This window comes from Berghia stephanieae, chromosome 10, assembly GCF_034508935.2.
Source record: "Berghia stephanieae isolate SIO BIC M18660-M18661 chromosome 10, UCSD_Bste_1.3, whole genome shotgun sequence".
Lineage (NCBI taxonomy): Eukaryota > Metazoa > Mollusca > Gastropoda > Nudibranchia > Aeolidiidae > Berghia > Berghia stephanieae.
Window position 1 is genome coordinate 12,119,813 of NC_088369.1, and position 21,872 is coordinate 12,141,684.

General features: G+C 34.0%; 2 protein-coding genes across 3 annotated transcripts in view; one reads left to right on the forward strand and one right to left on the reverse strand.

Moving 5' to 3' along the window:
- The window catches only part of LOC144980512 (uncharacterized), a 245,036-nt gene that overhangs the window by 188,830 nt on the left and 34,334 nt on the right, over positions 1 to 21,872 (forward strand). The gene's annotated exons all lie outside the window — the stretch shown is intronic.
- Positions 1,615 to 19,476, reverse strand: LOC144980511 (apicoplast pyruvate carrier 1-like). The gene is made up of 10 exons (XM_078928148.1): positions 19,286 to 19,476; positions 18,688 to 18,817; positions 16,098 to 16,237; positions 14,340 to 14,463; positions 11,451 to 11,572; positions 9,406 to 9,523; positions 7,800 to 7,922; positions 6,848 to 7,057; positions 4,944 to 5,043; positions 1,615 to 1,819 (listed from the first exon to the last, which is right to left on the reverse strand). The coding sequence occupies exons 2-10, from the start codon at positions 18,715 to 18,717 to the stop codon at positions 1,764 to 1,766; spliced, it is 1,023 nt and encodes a 340-aa protein (XP_078784274.1). The 5' UTR covers positions 18,718 to 18,817; positions 19,286 to 19,476; the 3' UTR covers positions 1,615 to 1,763.

Genomic DNA, 21,872 nt, shown 5'->3' on the forward strand with positions numbered 1-21,872 from the left:
CCTCATTTCCACGGTCCAAAGACTGTTTCCTCGAAAATACTTGTTTCCTCAAACTCATTACATTGCCCAGAGGAGTTTGAGGAAACCATAAACCGTGCTCGAGTGTAATATCAGCACTGAATAAGACTCTCCTTTTGTTTCCACCGACTAGCCCATGAGAAAGACAAGGGAAATAATCCTTCATTGCTGCCTAACATGCCAATGGGCGTAAAATACAATGAGTAAGCAAGTAAGTAAAGTAAATATTAACAGAATACCATAAGCATTATCAGCAGCATGATCCATGGCAGTACTATATATATAGTAACAATAAGAACAATGGAATAATATAATATGAAGGGCAGTAACAAAAATTAAAGGAAGTATCGCCATGATTTACCGTATTTTGCATCAAGTTTGGAAAATGCATAAATAACAAACCTTAATTCTCAACAGCAAATGCCCATGAAAGGCTTTGAAATGTGTACAACGATCAAGTTTTGGATTTTACCAGATTTTTCAAATTTCCATGACATTTTGACTGCCCCTCGTACGTTGGTATTTAAGGTTCACTATGTGGGAGCATATTGGACCCACTTTACTTTAATAATCAACAGTGTCATTATCTAATGGTGTCATTGGTTTGGACAAAATTTTACACGATGGACAAAATATATCACTGCACTCTTTCTTGATGTAAAATAATATCTGTCATGTGTTGTTAATATGAGCTATTTATACTTACCGCACCAAGGCATCCTATATGAGTAGGGAATTACTGGAAAAGCGTTCTGAACAGTGTGGCTATGATGTGATGTTGTGGTATGACACTCGTCTTTGGACTGGAAGATTCTGGGTATGAGTTCCTCTCTTGGCGGTGCATAGTTGAGTCCTTGGAAAAGGCTCTTTAACTCTTTACTCACAATCTCCCACCTACTCGGGTGTAAAATGAGTACCTGTCCGTTAACAGTGTTGTATCTGCTGGAAAAAAAATCCCATTGTAACTTAACAGGCTGTTGTAAAGCGCTTTGAGCACATTTAATGGATATTGTTCTAAAATGCTAATTAAAAAAATAAAAAGTTTTAGAAATAAAAAAATTCAATGAATAAAAATATTTTCCAGTTACACGGTTAGAGAATGACACTGTCGTTGATTTGATATTTTGAAATATGTGCTTTGGTATAATTTGAGCGTAGGTGTATTTTCACCTATAATAAATATCAATTAAATTTTGATCTCACAAAACCAATTCTATCTACATTCATATATATATATTTTTTTAAATTTTGAATGTGATAAATAACTGAATTTATCACATTATTTTTTTGTTTTGTTACTTTGTTCTTGTAAATTTATGAATTCATAAATATATTATATGTCCAACTTTTGATACCAAAAAATTTGATACTGGCCGAATTAACTCTCTCCTTACCAAGCCTGCCATTTTTCAGACAAGTCACACTCATCCACTACAGAAATAGAAATTGTTTTGCTAAATCTAAACAGCAACAAGGATACACCCAAGTATAATTTTGTTCAGAAAAATTGTAATAAACGAGACTTGTTGAGTGCTTTCTATGCACCAAACTTCTCAAGATCTTCGTTACAACAACACAATGTGAAGTTATAATAGATTCATCTTCAAATATTTTGATGAGGAAGACAGATCTAAATGTTAAAAAGGTTATTTCGTAACAATGTGACAATTTCCTGCCCTAGGTAAGCAAAGGGTTAAAAATGACAGAAAAATAGTAACTTTTATCTTGTATGACGTTGATGTATGTCAAACATCTTTTCCATTTTTATTCTTAGCATTGAATCCTATGGACAGAAGAAAACCTGAAAAACAATGAAACAATGGAGGGATAATACTTTAGTAAATATTAATAAGTAGATGTTTGTTTGCATGTTTTTAAGGGTATTACGGTGCTGGAAACACATTTAGGTCATATCAGCGCCAGTAAAATGGAAGGGAATGGGATAGTAAAAAGTTCTAGATTTACAATTAAAGCACCCGAGAATAAGCAAGACAAAGGGGAACTGGGAACAAATAGGGATCAGATGTAGATTCCAAGAGCACATTATTAGTGCACTTAGTTTGAGATCACTAAGTGTCTCAACCAGACACAAGCTCAGGTCCCCGCCAAGAGGAACACAGTCAATTGTTTTACAAATCATATTTATGTAAAAGTAAAGATAATACAGTGCATAACAGAGAGATGATTTACAAGGAAAAAATATCATCTCCCAAAACTAACTATACATTTGACTGTTTCCCTCGCATCTCATTCCAAGACAAAGACAGAAAGCAAGTTAGAAAACAGATATACAGGGATAGAGGACACAGTATGTACCTCCCTGCCCACTATGGGAGGTCTGTAACCCCACTCAGAAGTAGAAGTTTGAGATAAGTGTCAAATATACAGACTTAAAAAAAAGACGAAGTAAAAGTAATAACAAGGTGCATCAATCATTCAAGTCTACACAAAATGTCTTGTTATATCTTATTGTTATAATCTCTCAATGATTCAAGTCTACACAATATGTCTGTTATATCTTATTGTTATAATCTCTCAATGATTCAAGTCTACACAATATGTCTGTTATATCTTATTGTTATAATCTCTCAATGATTCAAGTCTATACAAAATGTCTGTTATATCTTATTGTTATAATCTCAATAATGTTAGCAATAATCTAATATAAATATAATATAAAATATTGCTATGTTTTTGTGGCTCCGTATGCTAAATACAAAGTTAATGTTAATGTTTGGGAAATTTCCCCTTTCAGAAGATATCAAATTTAGCTTTGTGCGTTATTTCATCAGTCGATCAACTATTGAATGAACTGTCTAAATTTTAAGAATGTTATCATCATAATGAACCCCCCCCCCCCCCCCCCCCCCCCCCCCAAAAAAAAAAAAAACAAAACAAAACAAAACATGGAAATACTTTCCTTTCACAAAAATTACATCTTTTAACAGGTTCGTTTAAATGTTATGAGAGGCTATGTTCTACTATGTGCGGCTATGTGGTCTAGTGGTATGAGTATAATAATAATAATAATAATAATAATAGATCTTTATTGTCCATAAATATGGCAATTTGTCATTTAGTTACACTTGTTATAATGTTAAACGATAACTGTAAGATTGAACAGATATTTCACTCCTACTTATTTTCTCTCTCTCTCTCTCTCTCTCTCTCTCTCTCTCTCTCTCTCTCTCTCTCTCTTCCTCTCTTTCTTTCACACGTGCGATATACACAACATAAACATATTCATTTTGTTTACAATTTGTTACGATTGTGGCAATTCGACACCAAAAATTATCATCATTATCAATTGGTCAGTTAATCTTACATTAAATAAATTAATCAGTTAATCAGTCAACGAATCAATCCTTGGTTTTTCTGTACCATATGAAATATTCAAAATTTTTATTGCTGAGGGAACGAACGTTGATTTATACTTGTTAGTTCTACATTTAATCTGACAAAACCTTCTCCCAGATGGTAAAAGACTAAATTCATGGTATAAAATATGTTTTTTATTGTTGGTAATTGAGAATGCTTTCCTTTCTATTGCTTTTCCATGAATTCTTTCTACTCCATCAAGAGGATGGTTTATTATTTTTGATGCCTCTTTGATAGATTTTGAAATTTTTGATTTATCTTTAAGTCGGCATCCTCCAAACCATATGGTGCAGCCAAACGCAATTACACTTTTAATCAATGAGTCATAAACTCTTAACATAGTTTTCTTCCTTACTTGAAATGTTCTCAATTTCCTTAGGATGTATAATCTTTGGGCAACTTTCTTAGATATTATATTAATATGTTGAGAGAAATTGAGGGAACTATCAATGGTTATTCCTAAATATTTAAAATAGTCAACTATCTCAACATCATCTTTACCGATCGCCACACACTTTAAGTCGTTTTTATTTTTTACACCAAACACCTGTTCTTTCGTTTTTTCAACATTTAATTCAAGCTGATTTTGTTTACACCAATCGGTGAATATATTTATTTGTTTGAAATAATTCTCTTCGGTAACTTATCTTTTAATAAGCCAAGAATAGCAGTATCATCTGCATATTTCACTATAAAACAATTTTCAAAGGATGGTCTGCAGTCGTTGGTGTATAAGATGTACAGGATTGGGGAACTCACACAGCCTTGGGGACATCCGTTCGACAACGTTCTTTTGTATGACACTCACTTTCGGATCGGAAGGTCCTGGGTTCGAGCCTCGCACTTGGCGCATAGTTGAGTCCTTGAAAAGGGCTCTTTACTCATATTCTCTCACCGTACTCAGGTGTAAAATGAGTACCTGGCTGATAACAGCGTTGTCTTTGTTCGAAAAATTGTAACATCGCCTAACAGTCGTCATGTCCCGTCCAAAATGTTAAATGTTGCTGTTGACCAGGGACTCCTTGTAAAGCGCTTTGAGTACATTTAGTGGATATTACGCTATATAAAACTCATGTTTTTTTTTTTAGAGTAGCCGAGGTTCGATCCCAGTCAAGGAAGACTGATTTTTAAAGATGATTTTTTTTCTTGTATTTTTCTTTCTTAAAACTTTTTTCCCCTTTTTTCTTCAGTTCTTTATCTTAACTCACTCAACCCTAACACCGACTATATTCGTAGTTTACCAGGGTTACTTTTACCCATCCTATTAATTACATTTTTCTGAGACAAATTATTATAGGCATAGTATCAAACATGTTTTTAGTTTTTATATGTTAATGAGAGTTGAATAAAACTCTGTGCATGCTCATTTTTAATACATTTTTCCAATTTTGAAAAGTAGAAAAAAATCTCTAGGATTGAGTGAGCTAAAGCAACACTGGAATGTAAATATATAAAGTTTATGTTCTACTGAGTTTTCCTCAATGGAATCAAAATCTATGGTGAGGATGGATAACATTCCCATCAAGCACAACAGAATTTCCACTTACTTATAAATGCGCTCGCAGCCACATAATAAAACACACCAGTCCATCCTATTGAAACCTGAAGCTTGTGAGCTGCGAAAACACCTATTGGTGCTGTCAAACACTGAAACAGACAGCAATATTAAAATCAAAATATGAATATAACAACTTCAAAAAAGAACAGAATACCAAACACAGAATATGTTGGGCTCAAAACCCTTCTTCAGCCAAATTTATTTTTTTTAAATAAAAAAAAATACATTACTTAAAAACCAGAAAAATATTTGAGTTTTCTGTAACAGAAATAAAAACATCTAAAATTTCCTTTTTATTAAAAATGCTTGAATATTTAATAATTTTAAAATATTTAAGTAATGTATTTATGTTATAATTTATTAAATTTTTGGCTGAAGAAGGTTTTTGAGCCTGAAACGTTTGGTGTTCGGTATTATGCTCTTTTTTTTTTTAAAGCTGTGTTATATTCATTTTAGTTTATTATTTTTTACAGTCCACAGCTTCTGGCAGCTTTGTATCACTTTGACTTGTATAGAAGGCAGAACTAAAAATAGCAAAGAATGAGATCAAATGAGATAATAACAAAAGTAATTGTTTTATTAGCGAATGCAAATGTCGCTGCTCGAAGCTCGATGAAATAAATAACAATAATCAAATGGAATGGAAGCTTCGATTTAATTAACAAATACCTACATGATAATGTGGATATTTCCCATTTCTCCTTTGGCAACAAGGCACAGTGAGCGAGACACTAAAGATGAATTCACCATAACAACGCCAATCTTTCATTTCTCATTTGTTGTTTGTGTTTCATTCATCGTGTTTTCTTGACAAAAGGGAAACCAGAAAAACGTCCACTTTATCTGTCTTCGTTAATCTACTCAAAGCTTCAGTTCCATTTGATAACTTCTATTCTATTTACACTTACTAGCACACATGTAATAAAAATTTTGATGCTTTCTATTATTTTTCATATATAGGATAGAAATAATTGTAATAATTTTGAGAACTGGTCTTAAAAGATATAAAAAAAAGAAGAAAAAAAGTAGTCTTTCAGAGCCATTAAGCCAGTGGGGCCAAAGTTTATCCCAGTTTCTAAAGCATGACACGGACAATAGCAATAGAAATAGCTAGCTATCCTTGGAGGCTAGTATAGTCTATTATAAAGTACTTTCCACCAGATCAAAGAGACCAAGCAACCCAATCACTGCTGGGTAGACAGAGGGGTCCAAAAAAAAAAAATCTGGACCACATCCGGGATCGATCTTGGTCCCTTTGGCTGTGAAGCGAATGCTCTACCAACTGAAAACTATTGGGACCCCCTTAAAGGATAAAAGTCAGGATAAAATGATGTAACTAACAAATACACAAAGGAAAATAAACTTAATTATACTCAAAGCACTGAAGTCACTTACAACTTTTAAATGTGTAGGATGAGACATGATACAAGTTAAGTGCTCTTACACTTACATCCAATATAATTTTTGACATGAGACAATGCTGTTACTGGTCAGGTCCTCATTTTACACCCGAGGCGGTGTGAGAGTGTGAGTAAAGAGCCTTTCCTGGGGACTCAACCTTGATTTGCCCAAAACGGGACTCAAACCCGTGGCCTAGATGTTAGAAGGCGAGTGTCTTACCTCAAGACAACAAGAGCCAAATGATAGATTTATCTGATTTTTTCTTAACCAATTAACTGTCGTATTCTGGAATAACATGTATTAAAAATATTGGCCTGGAAATTTGTCCTTCAAATATTGATCGATTTAAATAACCCTCATCTGGCAAAAGCTCTCAACTTTGAGACCTCGAACTATAAAAAATCTCAAAAAACAAAACAAAACAAAACAATACAAAAAAAAAAAAACACAAAAAAACAACAAAAAGATGCCATTAATCTATATATTATATACCTGAGATGTAAAGACCAGCCCATAATTCCTTGAAGCATATTTCTGCCCAAAACACTTAGCGGTGACAGTTGGGAAAAGTGCAAAGCTCCCACTGAAAGTGCCAAACAGGAGACAGACATAGATAAAGAAGAGTGCCTCTCCAGCTACCTTCGTCACTTGGAATGTGACCAGTAGACAAGTGAAGGCACTTGTCATAAACAGGGCTGCCACCTGGAAAAACAAACAAAAAAAAGAACTCGTTCATTTTTCAATGCTCTATCGAGTTCATGCTGCCATAATATATAATAGATTCAATTAAATACTCTCCAAGTCAAAGTGTAGAATATTACACTGGTGACTGCTCCCTAGTTTACTAATTTGATATTTTCAAAAATAAAAAATGGAGTAACTCAAATATCTTTGTACTCGTCCTCTTGTGTTCAATGTATGTCTTGTTTGATGCAAGCGAGGGTGCATCGCGTAAAATGCGTACCCTTGTGAAGAATATAAATATTAAAACTTTCTGGCGTCTCTGTGGTGTAATGGTAGCACATCTGACTGGTAATCAGAAGGTCTGAGGTTCGATCCTAGTCGAGGTATGGTTTTTGGGATGGTTTTTTTTCTTGTAGTTTTCTTTCTTGCTTTGTCTGTCACCTTTCATACCCACTTGTTCAGATCAAGTCAAAGTGCCAGAGTCTTTAACATTGTAGATGTTGTCAAGAGTTTCAAACTCTGCAATATTATTGATAATATCATCATCACCATCATCGTCGTCACCATCATTCTTCTTCTTCTTCTTCTTCTTCTTCTTCTTCTTCTTCTTCTTCTTCTTCTTATTATTATTATTATAATTATTATTATTACTATTATCAAAGCCTGCAGGAGACTTATTGTAATCTTGGAAATAAAAATAATAACCATTACAATTTCCAGGCAAACAATTCTAGTAGTTTAAAAAGATGTATATAATGACCTTATAAGAGAACTTGTCAGCCAGGGAACCCCAGAATATCCTTCCTAACCCATTGAAAACAGCTGCAAATGTACCAGTCCAGGACAGGAAAGTGTCGTCGGAGATAAATGTTAAACCATAAGCCTGTGGATTAAACAAGAAATGTGATGCAATGCAATTTTATAATACTCAGGGTTGCCAATTCTGGAGGTAAAAATTTACTGAACTTTTACACAAACACATTGAGTGACCCACTTCTGAGTGCTGAACTCCAGCAGTAAAAAGACTTTTGTACTTACTATTTTTCCGTTTAGCAGGTGATTGGAAAATATACTGAGGGTTTATAATATACTGAATTCCGTATATATATGGAAAATTGGCAACCTTGTATAATGATAACACGCTTTCTTTTATGCTGGTAGCAGCATAAAATGTTTAAATACATAATAGTTTGACAAACGCTCCCAATACCCCTGATGAAAATGTCGCTGCTGTTGTTGAAGCTCAAAGAAATAAATACCAGGAGGAAATGAAATGGAATCTTCAAATTATTCAATGAAGACAGAAAATGGGGACATTTCGGATTTCCCGTTTAACTCACTCAACCCTCACACCGACTATATCCGTAGTTGACCCGGGTTACTTTTACTCCATGCCTATTTATTACATTTTTATGAGACAAATTATAGGCATAGTATCAAAGTTAATGTTTTTAGTTTTTACATGTTAATGATAGTTGAATAAAACTATCTATGTACATTCTCATTTTTAAAACATTTTTTTCCAATTTTGAAAAGTAGCAAAAATCTCTAAGATTGAATGAGTTGTATACTATTATCAACAAAACACATAGTTAACTACACCATTCTCACATCTCTCATTCGTCCTTAGTGTTTCGTACATTGTGTTTTGTCGATAAAGATGAAAACCAGAAACATCCACATTATTTGTCTTCTTTAAATAAATTGAGCCATCCAATATCCCTATTGATGTATCTGCAGCACTTGTCCGTGATTTTTACCTCATGAGGTCTAGTGGTATGACACTCGCCTTATGATCAGAAGGTCCTAGGTTCGAGACCGTTCTGAGTGGTGCATCGTTGAGAACGTGAAAAAGACACTTTACTCCCATTCTCTCACCATACTCAGGTGTAAAATGAGTACCAGGCTACTAACAACGTTGTCTCTGTTGGAAAAAAGGGGCAGCATGGCTAGTGGTACGGTCTTTGCTTCGTAACCCAAAAGGTACCAAGTTCAATCGCCCGCCACTGTGCCTTGTGGCCTTGAGCAAGTCACCTCGCCCTAGCTCAATTTGCGGCGCTGTATTATGGCTGACGCCTGGGTTATTCCAGTCTTCCCCTGGAATAGACCCTAGAGACAATTTCCCCAATGGGATGAATAAAGGGAATTTTATTTTTATTTATATCTTTATATTTATTAAAAAATATATTGTTATATCGCTTAATAGGCATCATGCCTTATCCTTCATGTTAATTGTTGCTGTGGTTAGGGGCCCCTGTGAGCACATTTAGTGGATATTGTTCTATATAAAGTTTGTATAAAAAATTTTTTTTTAATAATCACCATGATTATTTTCATCATAAATAAAATTGCTGTTATAAACTTACCTTATAAAGAGTTGATGTAAACAATATTCCTTGCCCCATGAAGAAAAAAGTCAAAAATATCATGTAGAAAGGCTTAGTCTTTATTATCTGTGACGGGCTGTAGTTGAGGGTTTCGTGTCTGCAATAAGTAGTTAAAATATATTTTTTTTAAAAAAAGAAAAGAATGTCAGACAAAGGAGACTTATTCAAGATCGACACAGTAGATGACCAAAGATCAATCCTGTGCATAGTTTGAGACCATTTAAACACTGCCACAAAGACCCAGATAAGAATAAACATAATCACGTATTCTTAAATAAATGAATCGAGTGTGAGAAAAAAACCCTGGAAAGGTGTAGAAGCCTGTAACTCCCAGATCATAACTGATGCAAGTCTGAAATTTCACCACAATTAAACCAATTTATTGAACATTATGTACACAGGCTTTCTGGAAAAATATATTATTTTAATAGAAACACTGCAACAGTTCCATATAGAAGATTTTGACGTAATTCTCAAATTTTGATGTGCATCTGTCGATTCCCCATTTTGCTGTTTTTACTGTGCATAGTCTTTTTTTTTCTAATGATCCAATTGATTTTCTATTGTCTTGAATTGTAATTTCATCCCATGCATTTTGAAGTGACTATTCTAACTCTGCTTCTGTGTAAACTGTTGTAAGGCCCTTATAAACCGTATTGGGCATCAATGGCCAGATGCCTTAGTCCATTGGATTCAATTCAGGACTCATTGGAGCCCATTCATCTTTAAGAATAAATTGAATATTATATCTGCTCGTCATCATCATCATCATCATTGCCTTTTCACCCTGGGTCAGGGTATAGGCCACAGACAAACAGTTTTCATCCTAACTTTTTTTATCTCGTTCCATGTCTTATCGCTTCTCTGTATATCAGCTTCTATAATTCTTCTCCATGTTCCCCATGGCCTTCCCTTTGATCTTCTGCCCTGATGGTTCCAGTCCAATACTTTCTTTGTTATAGTGGAGTCATTCTTTCTAAGGGTGTGTCCAATCCACCGCCATCGTCTTCTTCCTATTTCCTCTCCCACTGGTTTCTGCTGTGTTCTTTTCCATACTTTTTCATTTTTAATTGTTAGAAGAAAAAGAAACTTATTCTAGACTTTATCCCGATTAATCATCTGATATTAAACAAAACAGGGCAATTTCTTACATTAGTAACACAAAAATCAAGACGCAAGTTTGGAAACTTTCATCATCGAGATTTTAATACAACTTCAGTATAACCGGCATAGTTTCTTAACTAACAGAGCATTTTAAAAATTAAACTTCGCAAAAAATAACTTAAGGTTTTGTTATTGTAGTGTGTAAATTTTCGTATATTTCTGAATTCTACTTCGTATCAAAATAGCATCATAATTTTTTCAGTTTTTTCTTCTCTCGCAGCCTATATATATTTAAAACCTATTTCGTGAGATATTGATGTGTACGAATCTTTAGAATGCTTGACTGATTAAGGATCTCAAATTACTGCAGTATTCTCAGCTCTTATTTTGCCTACAGCATTGCTTCCTCAAGAAATTTGTTCATTGTATCATCAGGTGATGCAGCGAATGAATCTACTGCAGAAACAATATTGTAGGCAAAATAAGATGTGAGAATACTGTAATATATTTAAAACCTAAACATCTGAAGGGAGCATGGTGGCCAAGTGGTTAAGGCATTGGACAGTATTCTGAAAGGTTCTGGGTTCAAGCTCCTCTTCAATCACTTTTGTTTTATTTTTTTCTCACCTTGGACAACATGGGTGATTCCTGGTGACATCGTACGTCTGTTTGATGGATTATCTATATTCCTCCATAGGTTGTTCACTGAAGAAGGGTTTTTAGCCTAAAACCTTCTGTGTTTGGTATTGTGTTATTTTTTGAAGCTCTTATTCATTTTTGCTTGTTACTTTTTACAGTCCACAGTTACTAGCAGCCTCCCTGACCACTATGGGAGGAAATGACCAAATCTCATTTATGATATTTTGTGAAACAAAAGACAAATTGATCTTTAAAAAAAGTCCAATTTCAAATAAACTTACTGTATAGTGTCAGTTGCATTGGAAATTGCATTGTGTATAGATTCTTCTTCATCATCACAAAGCCTATGGTAAGCATTTTTCCTGTTATCTTCGTTATCTTTAACATCTATGAGTTGAGCTTCCTGAAATGAAACAAACCAAATGGATTACCACAAATCTTGCTAACAGCCAAGGCTAGCTATAGGTGACAAATTAACCAGCAGGCACTAGTGACAGATAAAAATCTGAAAAAAGTGTGTATGAAACAGTGCCAGACAAAGCAGAAAGAAAAATACAAGAAAAACTGTCCCATCAAATCAGCCTGCCTTGATTGGGGATCGGTCCTCAGATCTCAAGATTTATCAGACGTGCGGCCACACACTTTTTCAAATAACCTTTATGCAGACTCTGACATGACATATTAAGTTGTCTAAAATGTCAACATGTTCTTTAAGTTTCAATTATTCTTATTAATTTCATTTCACTGCTACACATATTTGTTTTTGCTTTCAGTTTATCTTTGTGTGTGTGTGTGTGTGTGTGTGTGTGTGTGTGTATGTGTGTGTGTGTGTCGGGTGGGGGTGAGAGGGGGGGGGGGGGGGGGAGAGTTAAAATTCACATTTATGTCACATGTGTCACAATCTTGCCAGGCCATGGCACAGGTGTTACGTTTCGTTTGTTTTCTTTCTTTTTTTTTTTTTTGTAACACTTTCATCAGTGCTGATGGTGTCAGAAAAAGAAAATAAGAGAACGATTTTGAACAATTGCCGTTAACCTCCATTTTTACTGCATTAACTCCAACTTTTAAGGCAACTGAGATAACAAATTATCATTGAATGATACTCTCGCTAATTTCTGGAGAGTAGGAAATTGCACTGATTTGTTCCACCACACATCTCAAGTCTTTTACTGTAATTTGCTTGTGGGAAATTAAATTTTTAAAAAAGGAGAACCTCCTCCTCTGACTACAAAATTGCGGGATTTCCACAGATCCGAGGAAAGCCAACAGCACTGTTTCATTTCAGGTTTAAGGAAGAACTTCACTTGTTAAATAGTTATATTTTACGACAAGTGACAATCCCGATCCTGCATTACACAAAGATTTGATAAAGCTTCTCAATTGTTTTCCTTTAATCAGTTAAAAGGATTTGTGTGGCTATGTGGTCTAGTGGTATGACACTCGCTTTTGGATCAGAAGGTCCTGGGGCGCATAGTTGAGTCCTTGGAAAAGGCTCTTAACTCACATTCTCTCACTGTGCTCAGGTGTAAAAAGAGTACTTGGCCATTAACAGCATTGTCTCTGTCTGAAAAAAAAATTGTAATTTCGCCTAAAAGGCTTCCTGTCCCATCCTACATCTTAAATGTTGCTGTTGGCCAGGGATCCCTTATAAAGCACTTTATAAAGCACATTTAGTGGATATTGCGCTATATAAAAGCTCAATTAAAAAAAAATAATCAAAATTAAAAATTGAACTTTTATATAGCACAATATCCACTAAACATGCTCAAAGTGCTTTACAAGGGGTCCCTGGCCAACAGCAACACTAAACATGTATCAATAACTTTATTATCCGAAACAGAATTACCATGATATAATTCCTATCTTCTTTATTGTTAATGAATGGGGTATAAGCGTGGTCCTCATTTACAAAAACAAAACTAGATATTATTGCTGTTGTGCTTCTGTTATTTTTACTGTAATTTATTATTATTATATTTATTATTATTATTATATTTATTATTTTATTATATTTATTATTATTATTATTATATATTTATTATTTTATTTTATTTATTATTATTATTTATTTATTATTATTATTATTATAATATTTATTATTTTATTTTATTTATTATTATTATTATATATTATTATTATTATTATTATAATATTTATTATTTTATTTTATTTATTATTATTATTATATTTATTATTATTATTATATTATTATTATTATTATATTTATTATTATTATTATATTTATTATTATTATTATATTTATTATTATTATTATATTTATTATTATTATTATATTTATTATTATTATTATATTTATTATTATTATTATATTTATTATTATTATTATATTATTATTATTATTATTTATTTTTTATTATTATTATTATTATTATTATTATTATTATTATTATTATTATTATTATTATCATTATTATTATTATTATTTATCATTATTATTATACTTATTATTATTATTATTATTATTATTATTATTATTATTATTATTATTATTATTATTATTATTATTATTATTATTATATTATTATTATTAATATTATTATTATTATTTTTATTATAATTATTATTATTATCATTATTATTATTATTATCATTATTATTATTATTATTATAATTATAATAATAATAATAATAATTATTATTATTATTATTATTATTATTATTATTATTATTATTATTATTATTATTATTATTATTATTATTATTATTATTATTATTATTATTATTGTAAGTATTGGTGGTATTACAGTTGTTGTATTTTTGTGGTAATTATTGGTATCATTTTATTCTTTGGTTCCATTTACCTTTTTTTTCTCACTTTCATGTATGTTGTCATCGAATTGTTTGAATTATTGGCCTAAGATTAAATAAACTTTGAAACTTTGTTTTTAGACAGCCATTTCGGCGATTTGTTGTCACTTAATTAAAAAAAATCAGACTATAAATGTTCAAGGTTACACATAATTTTGTGTGTTGGTACGTTATATCCGGCTGATGGATGGTGTGAGTATTTTACATAAACGCATATCATCCATTTCGAATTGCTAAATTTCAAAACATTCTTTGGGTGAAATGGAGTTTTATGGAGTACTGGTTTTTTTTTTAGCTGGAGACTCCATCGTAATAATAAAATGAAACAACACAAATCTTACCTCATATTCAGGAGAAGGGTAGGAGAGCAGCATGCATCCTACGAACTGCATGGCAGCATAACAACCTCCAAGCAACAGGAAAACATTGGGGACCCTGTCTAACACATCATCCTGTGTGAAGTACCTGGTAGTGAATGAGAAAAAAACCCGAAACGAAATCGTCAAAAAAAAAATACACACAAAAATTTCTTTAAACATAAAAAAGTGAGGCTTTTATATAGCACAATATCCACAAAATTTGGGGTAAAAATCTGTAGAGTTGTGCACGTAAAATTGGGACCTAGTTGACTGCCTGAATATTGATTTTTGAGGCTATAATCAAATTATTTTTGTGTCATCAGTTGTTATTTGTAGTTATCAGTTGTTATTTGTAGTTATCCGTTGTTATTTGTAGTTATCAGTTGTTATTTGTAGTTATCAGTTGTTCCTTGTTGTTATCAGTTATTTGTAGTTATCAGGTGTTATTTGTAGTTATCAGGTGTTATTTGTAGTTATCAGGTGTTATTTGTAGTTATCAGGTGTTATTTGTAGTTATCAGTTGTTATTTGTAGTTATAAGTTGTTATTTGTAGTTATCAGTTGTTATTTGTAGTTATCAGTTGTTATTTGTAGTTATCAGTTGTTATTTGTTGTTATCAGTTGTTATTTGTAGTTATCAGTTGCTATTTATTGTTATCAGTTGTTATTTATTGTTATCAGTTGTTGTTTGTAGTTATCAGTTGTTATTTTGTAGTTATCAGTTGTACCTTGTTGTTATCAGTTGTTATTTGTTGTTATCTCGACAAAGATAAATACTGCAAAATTTGTTCTTAGAACTTTTCAAGGGGTTCAAAGTAAACAGCAACACTTAACATTAAGGATAAAACATGATGCCTGTATGGCGCTATTACAATTATTTTCGACATAGACAATGATGTGACCAGCCTGGTACTCATAATTTAACACTTGGTGCAGTGAGGTGCAGTGAGAAAATGTGATTAAAGAGCCTTTTCCGAGGACACAACATTGTGCCGCCTTGAGTGGGATTTGAACCGGGGACCTGCTAGTCCGAGGATCGGTCAAAAACAACAAGACCACTAAGGTAAAAAGAATACAGACTATAATCTGAAAATGTGGGTTTAAAACAGTGCTAGACAAAGTAGAGAAAAAAATTTATGAAAAAAACATTCCCCCCCAAAAAACAAACAAAAAACCCCAAAAAACAAATCAGCCTGCATCGACTGGGGATCCGATCTCAGACCTCCTGTCTCTACTGGTCAGATGTGCTACCTGTCACCCCAGAGGTTTGGGATGATTTAAGGCAGGATTATATTCTTCACAAGGGTATGCATTTTTTCTCAGAACCCTCTCCAGTTAATAAACAATCACGTGTGGCTATATGGTCTAGTGGGACAACAATCGCTTTCGGATCGGAAGGTCCTGGGTTCGAGCCTCGTGCTCGGCGCATAGTTGAGTCCTTGGAAAAGGCTCTTTACTCACATTCTCTCACCGTACTCAGGTGTAAAATGAGTACCTGGCCGTTAACAGCGCTGTCTTTGTCCGAAAAATTGTAATATCGCCTAACAGGCGTCATGTCCCGTCCTACATGTTAAATGTTGCTGTTGACCAGGGACCCCTTGTAAAGCGCTTTGGGCACATTTAGTGGATAGTGCGCTATATAAAGCTCAATTTTTTTTTTTTTTTTATATTTTTTATTTATTTTTTTTTTTTTAACAACAGTGGATGAAGAAGCTGCACAATTCGATAATACGATACTCACTTTTCACCGTCAACTTCATGTGTAGCCTCTTTGTCATTAGGGTTGATGTATGCCTTCTGGACCTGGTCAAAGATGAAAGCTCCTCCACCAAATCCGGCAACTATCAATCCGTTCATGAGACCTTTACGGTGAGGCATCCACTGGATAGGGGGTGGTGGGGGTGGGGGGGGGGGGGTATTACATTCAATAAATGTGTCAAGGAGCTGAATAAGACTCAGTAACCTGCAGGCCCTATGTTCTTTTCCTTAAGTGTGGGGAAGGTGAAATCTATCAAATGATGTACATTTTATTATATTTGTTAAATAATCAATCTGGGGGTACATTTGGGGACTGGTTTTAGTTCTTAGTCCACCACAGACTGAGCAATTTGAATGAAATAAAAACGACATGGCAGACCTGTATTGATTTTGACAAGCAAAAGCAGCTTTGATGCAAGCTGACATCTTATTCAGATTGGATTTACTTTCACTCTTTTGTTCTTAACATTTGAAAGAGTCAAAGAGATTAGCGATGGTGATAGACAATAAGCTCTCACCAAATCCATTGATTACAATGCACAGCTATCAAACCCATTCAAAGGATATCATTGCTCAGTCTCTCCTTACAAGAGTCATTTTCTACCTGTTGTGTAGACTATACCCATCCCCTCGCCTCCTGTCTAATAGTCACAAACCCATATTGCAAAGTCATACCCTCTTTTGTCTCTAATAAGTGGTGACACACTACTGAAGCAATAAACCTCGCCCACTCTCGATTCTTTAACCTGTCATGATTTCACCCAGGATGAAATTTAATCATGAGATTTTGTTTGATTTCTTGAATTTTCCCCTTTTTGAGGTCAAAAATTTGTAAAAGTAGGCAGGTCAAACTAAGTGACAAAACGAAAATGCTCACAGTAATAGTCATTTTAGGTTTAAAATCCCGTTTTTAGGATCTGGTTTACCCTGACAAAGGGATCCCAAATCTTTGAAATTTTTTCCAAGACCCCATTGCGTGGCGGAAAATTATTCAACCACGCGTCAAGAATGATTTTTTAAAAAGCCATTTATCATAATAAAATATCATTACTTCTTTAAATTAGTGCACATGTACATTTACTAGTGTAGCCTTCAAAGAACAGATGATTATACTAGCTATTTATTAACCATTACATCTTACCCCTATATTCCTTACCATCAGTTGATTCAATTTTGCTTTCTTTTTTTCCCCATACAACAAAATTTTTAAAGGATATTGTTTTTCCCCGACTTCCCAACCCATCACAAAATTCCCGACATTTTCCCGACTTCACGACACCATCACAAAATTCCCGACTTTTTCCCGATTTCACGACCCCATCACAAAATTCCCAACATTTTCATGACTTCACGACCCCATCACAAAATTCCTGACTTTTTCCCGATTTCACGACCCGGTGGGGACCCTGTTAGTTGGCAGAGCACTCACTTCACACACAAAGGGACCAAGACAGATCCTGGGTGCAGTCGATATTGTTTTCTCACCCCCATGTCTAGCCAGCAATGAATGGGTAGCTGGGTCTCATGGACCTGGCAGAAAGAACTTTGTGATAGACTAGTGTCCTACCCAAAGGATAACGAGCAATTGCTGTTGTCCATTTCACGCTATAGAAACTGTGATAAACTCCGGCTCCATGGGCCTCATGGCTCTGAAGGACTACTTTTTGTAAAAAAACCTGACATAATACCATTTTAAGGCGATGAGTTAAAATATGGTTAATCCACTAAACGTGCTCAAAGCGCTTTACAAGGGGTCCCTTGCTAACAGCAACACTTAACATAAGGATGTGACATGATGTCTGTTAGGCGATATTTCTTTTTTTTTGGTCAGAGACAACGCTGTAAATGGCCAGGTACTCATTTTACACCTGAGTATGATGAGAGAATGTGAGTCAAGAGCCTTTTCCAAGGACTTAACTATGTACTGAGTGAGGCTCGAACCCAGGACCTTCCGATCCGAAAGCGAGTATCATACCACAAGACCACATAGCTGCAAAATAAGTGGGTCAGGAATTCGCCACCTCTGACCCTCCACTCTCTCTGGAAGTTGGTACAACATTGTAAACAAATAGAGTAAAGATAAAACCGGAAACAGTGTTCTAACTGCTATTCTTTTGCTAACCTGACTATCACTCACTGTTTGTTTATGCGGCTATGTGGTCTAGTGGTATGACACCCACTTTCAGATCAGAAGGTCTTGGGTTCGAGCCTCGCTTGGTGCATAGTTGAGTCCTTGGAAAAGGCTCTTTACTCACATTATCTCACCATTCCCAGGTGTAAAATGAGTACCTGATCTCTGTCAGAAAAAATCTAATATCGCCAAACAGGTGTCATGTGTCATTCTATTGTTATGGGTTGTGATTGGTCAGGGACCATTTGTAATGCGCTTTGAGAACATTTAATGGATATTGTTCTATATAAAAGCTCAAGTTGTCTTTCTTTGTTTTTTTTTTTTGTTTGCACTACTTCAAGTCGTCGTCAAGGAAAAGTAGGTCAGGTACACAAGGAAGGGAACTACTATCTGTTGACAAACAGATCATCCCACTGACTACTGAACAGTTTTTACTACTCACCCTCTTTAGCACAGCTGAGAGGCAAGGCATAAGCTAGACCAGTGCCAAGACCGAACATGAGGCCGTAGGTGAAGATAACCACCGCCCAAAGGAATGCTGGACGGTCAAGTAGGTAAGGAACACTCCAAGGCTGTGTATGAAGAGTAAATTATCATCATTATTGATCACTATTATCACTATTTATATTTATATCCTAATCAAAATTTCTGCTTTTCTCCTGCTCCTCCTCTTTTTCATCTCCTCTTAATATTATCAATATCTTTATTATTTCAACCAAAGTCACACAAGGTTGTGTCAGAAGTAAATTAATTACTTCATCAATTAATTAACATCATCAACCTTGTTACGATGTCTGACAGTTGTCGAGTACACACAGTTGAGCTCATACTACAGCATCTCTCTCTACCCTCCCCCTCCTCTCCCATCTCTCCCTTTCTAACATACACAGTCACACACACACATAGAGACAAAGTTTTGAATCAGGAATAAAACAAAAAAAAACCACAAACAAACAAAAAAAAACCTTCCAAAAATTAAAACAAAACAAAAGCCAACGAACAAAACATTTACTATTAATTTATTTTCAAAACATCTCTACCTCATGAGCCAACATCCATGAGACTGGCCAGCCTTAGGCCAATTTTTTTTTCCCAAAAAATGCCACCAAAGGTCATGGACGCCCTTGTCCCATGCAGGCCAATGCAAAAGCCCAGGAACATTCCGTGTAGGTCAGGTCAGAGAAAACGCCGCGACTCCTCATGTAGGACGTCATGTAAGGATTTAAGTTGCCTTGAAAAAAACAAAGAAAAAAAAACAACCCAAATTAAAGTGGGGGTCCCGATAGTTCAGTTGATAGAGCACTAACTTCACACGCAAAGGGACCGAGATTGATCCCGGATGCAGTCACGATTTATTTTTCTGACCCCCCTGTCCATCCAGCAGTGATTGGGTAGCTGGGTCTGTTAGATCTGGTGGAAAGTACTTTGAAATAGACTAGCATCCTATCCAAAGGGTAGCAAGCAATTGCTATTGTCCGTTTCACGCTATGGAAACCGGGATAAACTCCGGCTCCATGGGCTCTGAAGGACTAAAAAAATTATTTTTTAAAAATTGATTACATAACAGATATACCAACGAATAAATTTCAAATTCCTTACTTAAGGCTAAAGCAAATTATATTTTGCACCAAAATTTCAAACATTGTACAATAAATTTTGAAAAAGAAAAAAGAACGGGAAAAATGTGTCAAACTGAAAAGTAATGCACATCCATAAAATGAGACAATCAGTGCTCTTAACGAGAAAAAAACAAAACAATTCTAACTCAGCCAATTCCTACCTTTGAAAGTTACAAAGATCTTCACAATAGGGGAAACGCCAGAAAAAAACAAACAGCGTAGTTGCCAAATAAGTTACTAAAGAAAGCCAAGATGGCTACCTTTGATCATAATGGCAATTTGTCAAAAAGGAAGAAAATGTATCCGTCCATCAGTCAAAATCAAACTAAATCCAACATGACAGATTAAACCATATTTAGGTGATATTATTTACATATTAATACTATCATCAAAACATTCATTCCCAGCATAAGATATTTAAATTCTAAGGAATATTTTATAAGTTGTTAAAATCATTTCAAAGATACAATGTATAAAAATTGTTATTTATCCACTACAGGCACTACAGGAATGATGATAAACTTTTGCCTCAATGGTCAAACCATTCTCATGCCTTATGCCAGAACTTATTGGTTGTTGTAACCAAGTGGCCATACACCTACGTAAGGCCCGGGGAAACTGAAGGACAGAAAATGACGAGAGGAATAAAAAAAAGAGGAGATAGATAGATAGATAGATGGAGAGAGAGAAAGAGAGAGACAGAAAGAAGAAAAGAGAGAGAGATGAGAGAAGAGAGAAGAGAAGAGAGAGAGAGAGGGGAGAGAGAGAGACAGAAAGAGAGAGAGGAGAGAGAAAGAAAGAGGAGAGAGAGAGAGAGAAGAAGAGATGAGAGAGAGAGAGAGAGAGGGGAGAGACAGAGAGAGATGGTAATATTACATAAAGAGAAGAAAGACCTCTCTACTAGAATGTTATATGAATTTACATCCTCTCATTTTAAATAGAAGTGTTTTAAAAAAGACTAGGTACTTTTACAAATAATTAAAACAAATAAATAAATACATAAAAAAGTCCATTCCCCTACCCTTATTCCTGTTGACTCTTATCTTATCCAAGTCACTTTTTGACACTTTGGTTGCCAGTCTATCTTATCTAGGTTGACGTCATTAAAATTGGAAGTGTCTACGGAATTCATGTAATTGTGCACATGTGACAACTTAGGACACAAAGCATGATAGCATTGATTCTTCCGCCTTAAGGATCCTCGTTCATGAAATATTAAAACAAACACATACCATTCTGAAACAAACAAACAAACAAACAAAAAAAGAAAAAAAAAAGAAGAAAAAAAGAAAAAAAAATTGCGTACAGAAACTACCATTTAGTTTATTTGGGTACTGGACATGAAAATTCGTACAAATTATGTATTTTGCTCACAGTTTGGCATCTCTGACATGATTAGATATGAAAATATATAGAGATATCAGACTCAAACTCAAATGTCTTTTCAGCCTCATCCTTTAAACTATCATGCAGGATAATAAAAATATGAAATGGGGATTGATCCCACAATACTCCATACAACTCGACTCCCATTCCTCTCCCTTTTTTCTCATCCTTCTACTTCTTCTTCATCCTCTTTTTCTTTTCTTATTTTTCTTCTCGTTTTAGATGCCATGTAAGGTTTAAGCTGCCTGGATATTAGAAACAAACAAACAACGACATAGAAAAACCCCCAACACCCCCCCCCCCCCCCAAAACAAAAACAAAAAAAAAAACAAACAAAAAACAAAAATAAAACAAAACAGAAAAAAAAGAAAAAAACAAATCAATGAGAATAATAATAATAATAATAATAATAATAATAATAATAATAATAATAATAATAATAATAATAATAATTATAATAATAATAATAATAATAATAAAAATGATAAAAATACTACTAATAATAATAATAATAAGAATAATTATAATAATACTAATATTACTACTATATCTACTATCCTACTACTACTATACTATTACTATACTATATAACTACTACTACTACTACTACTAATAATAATAA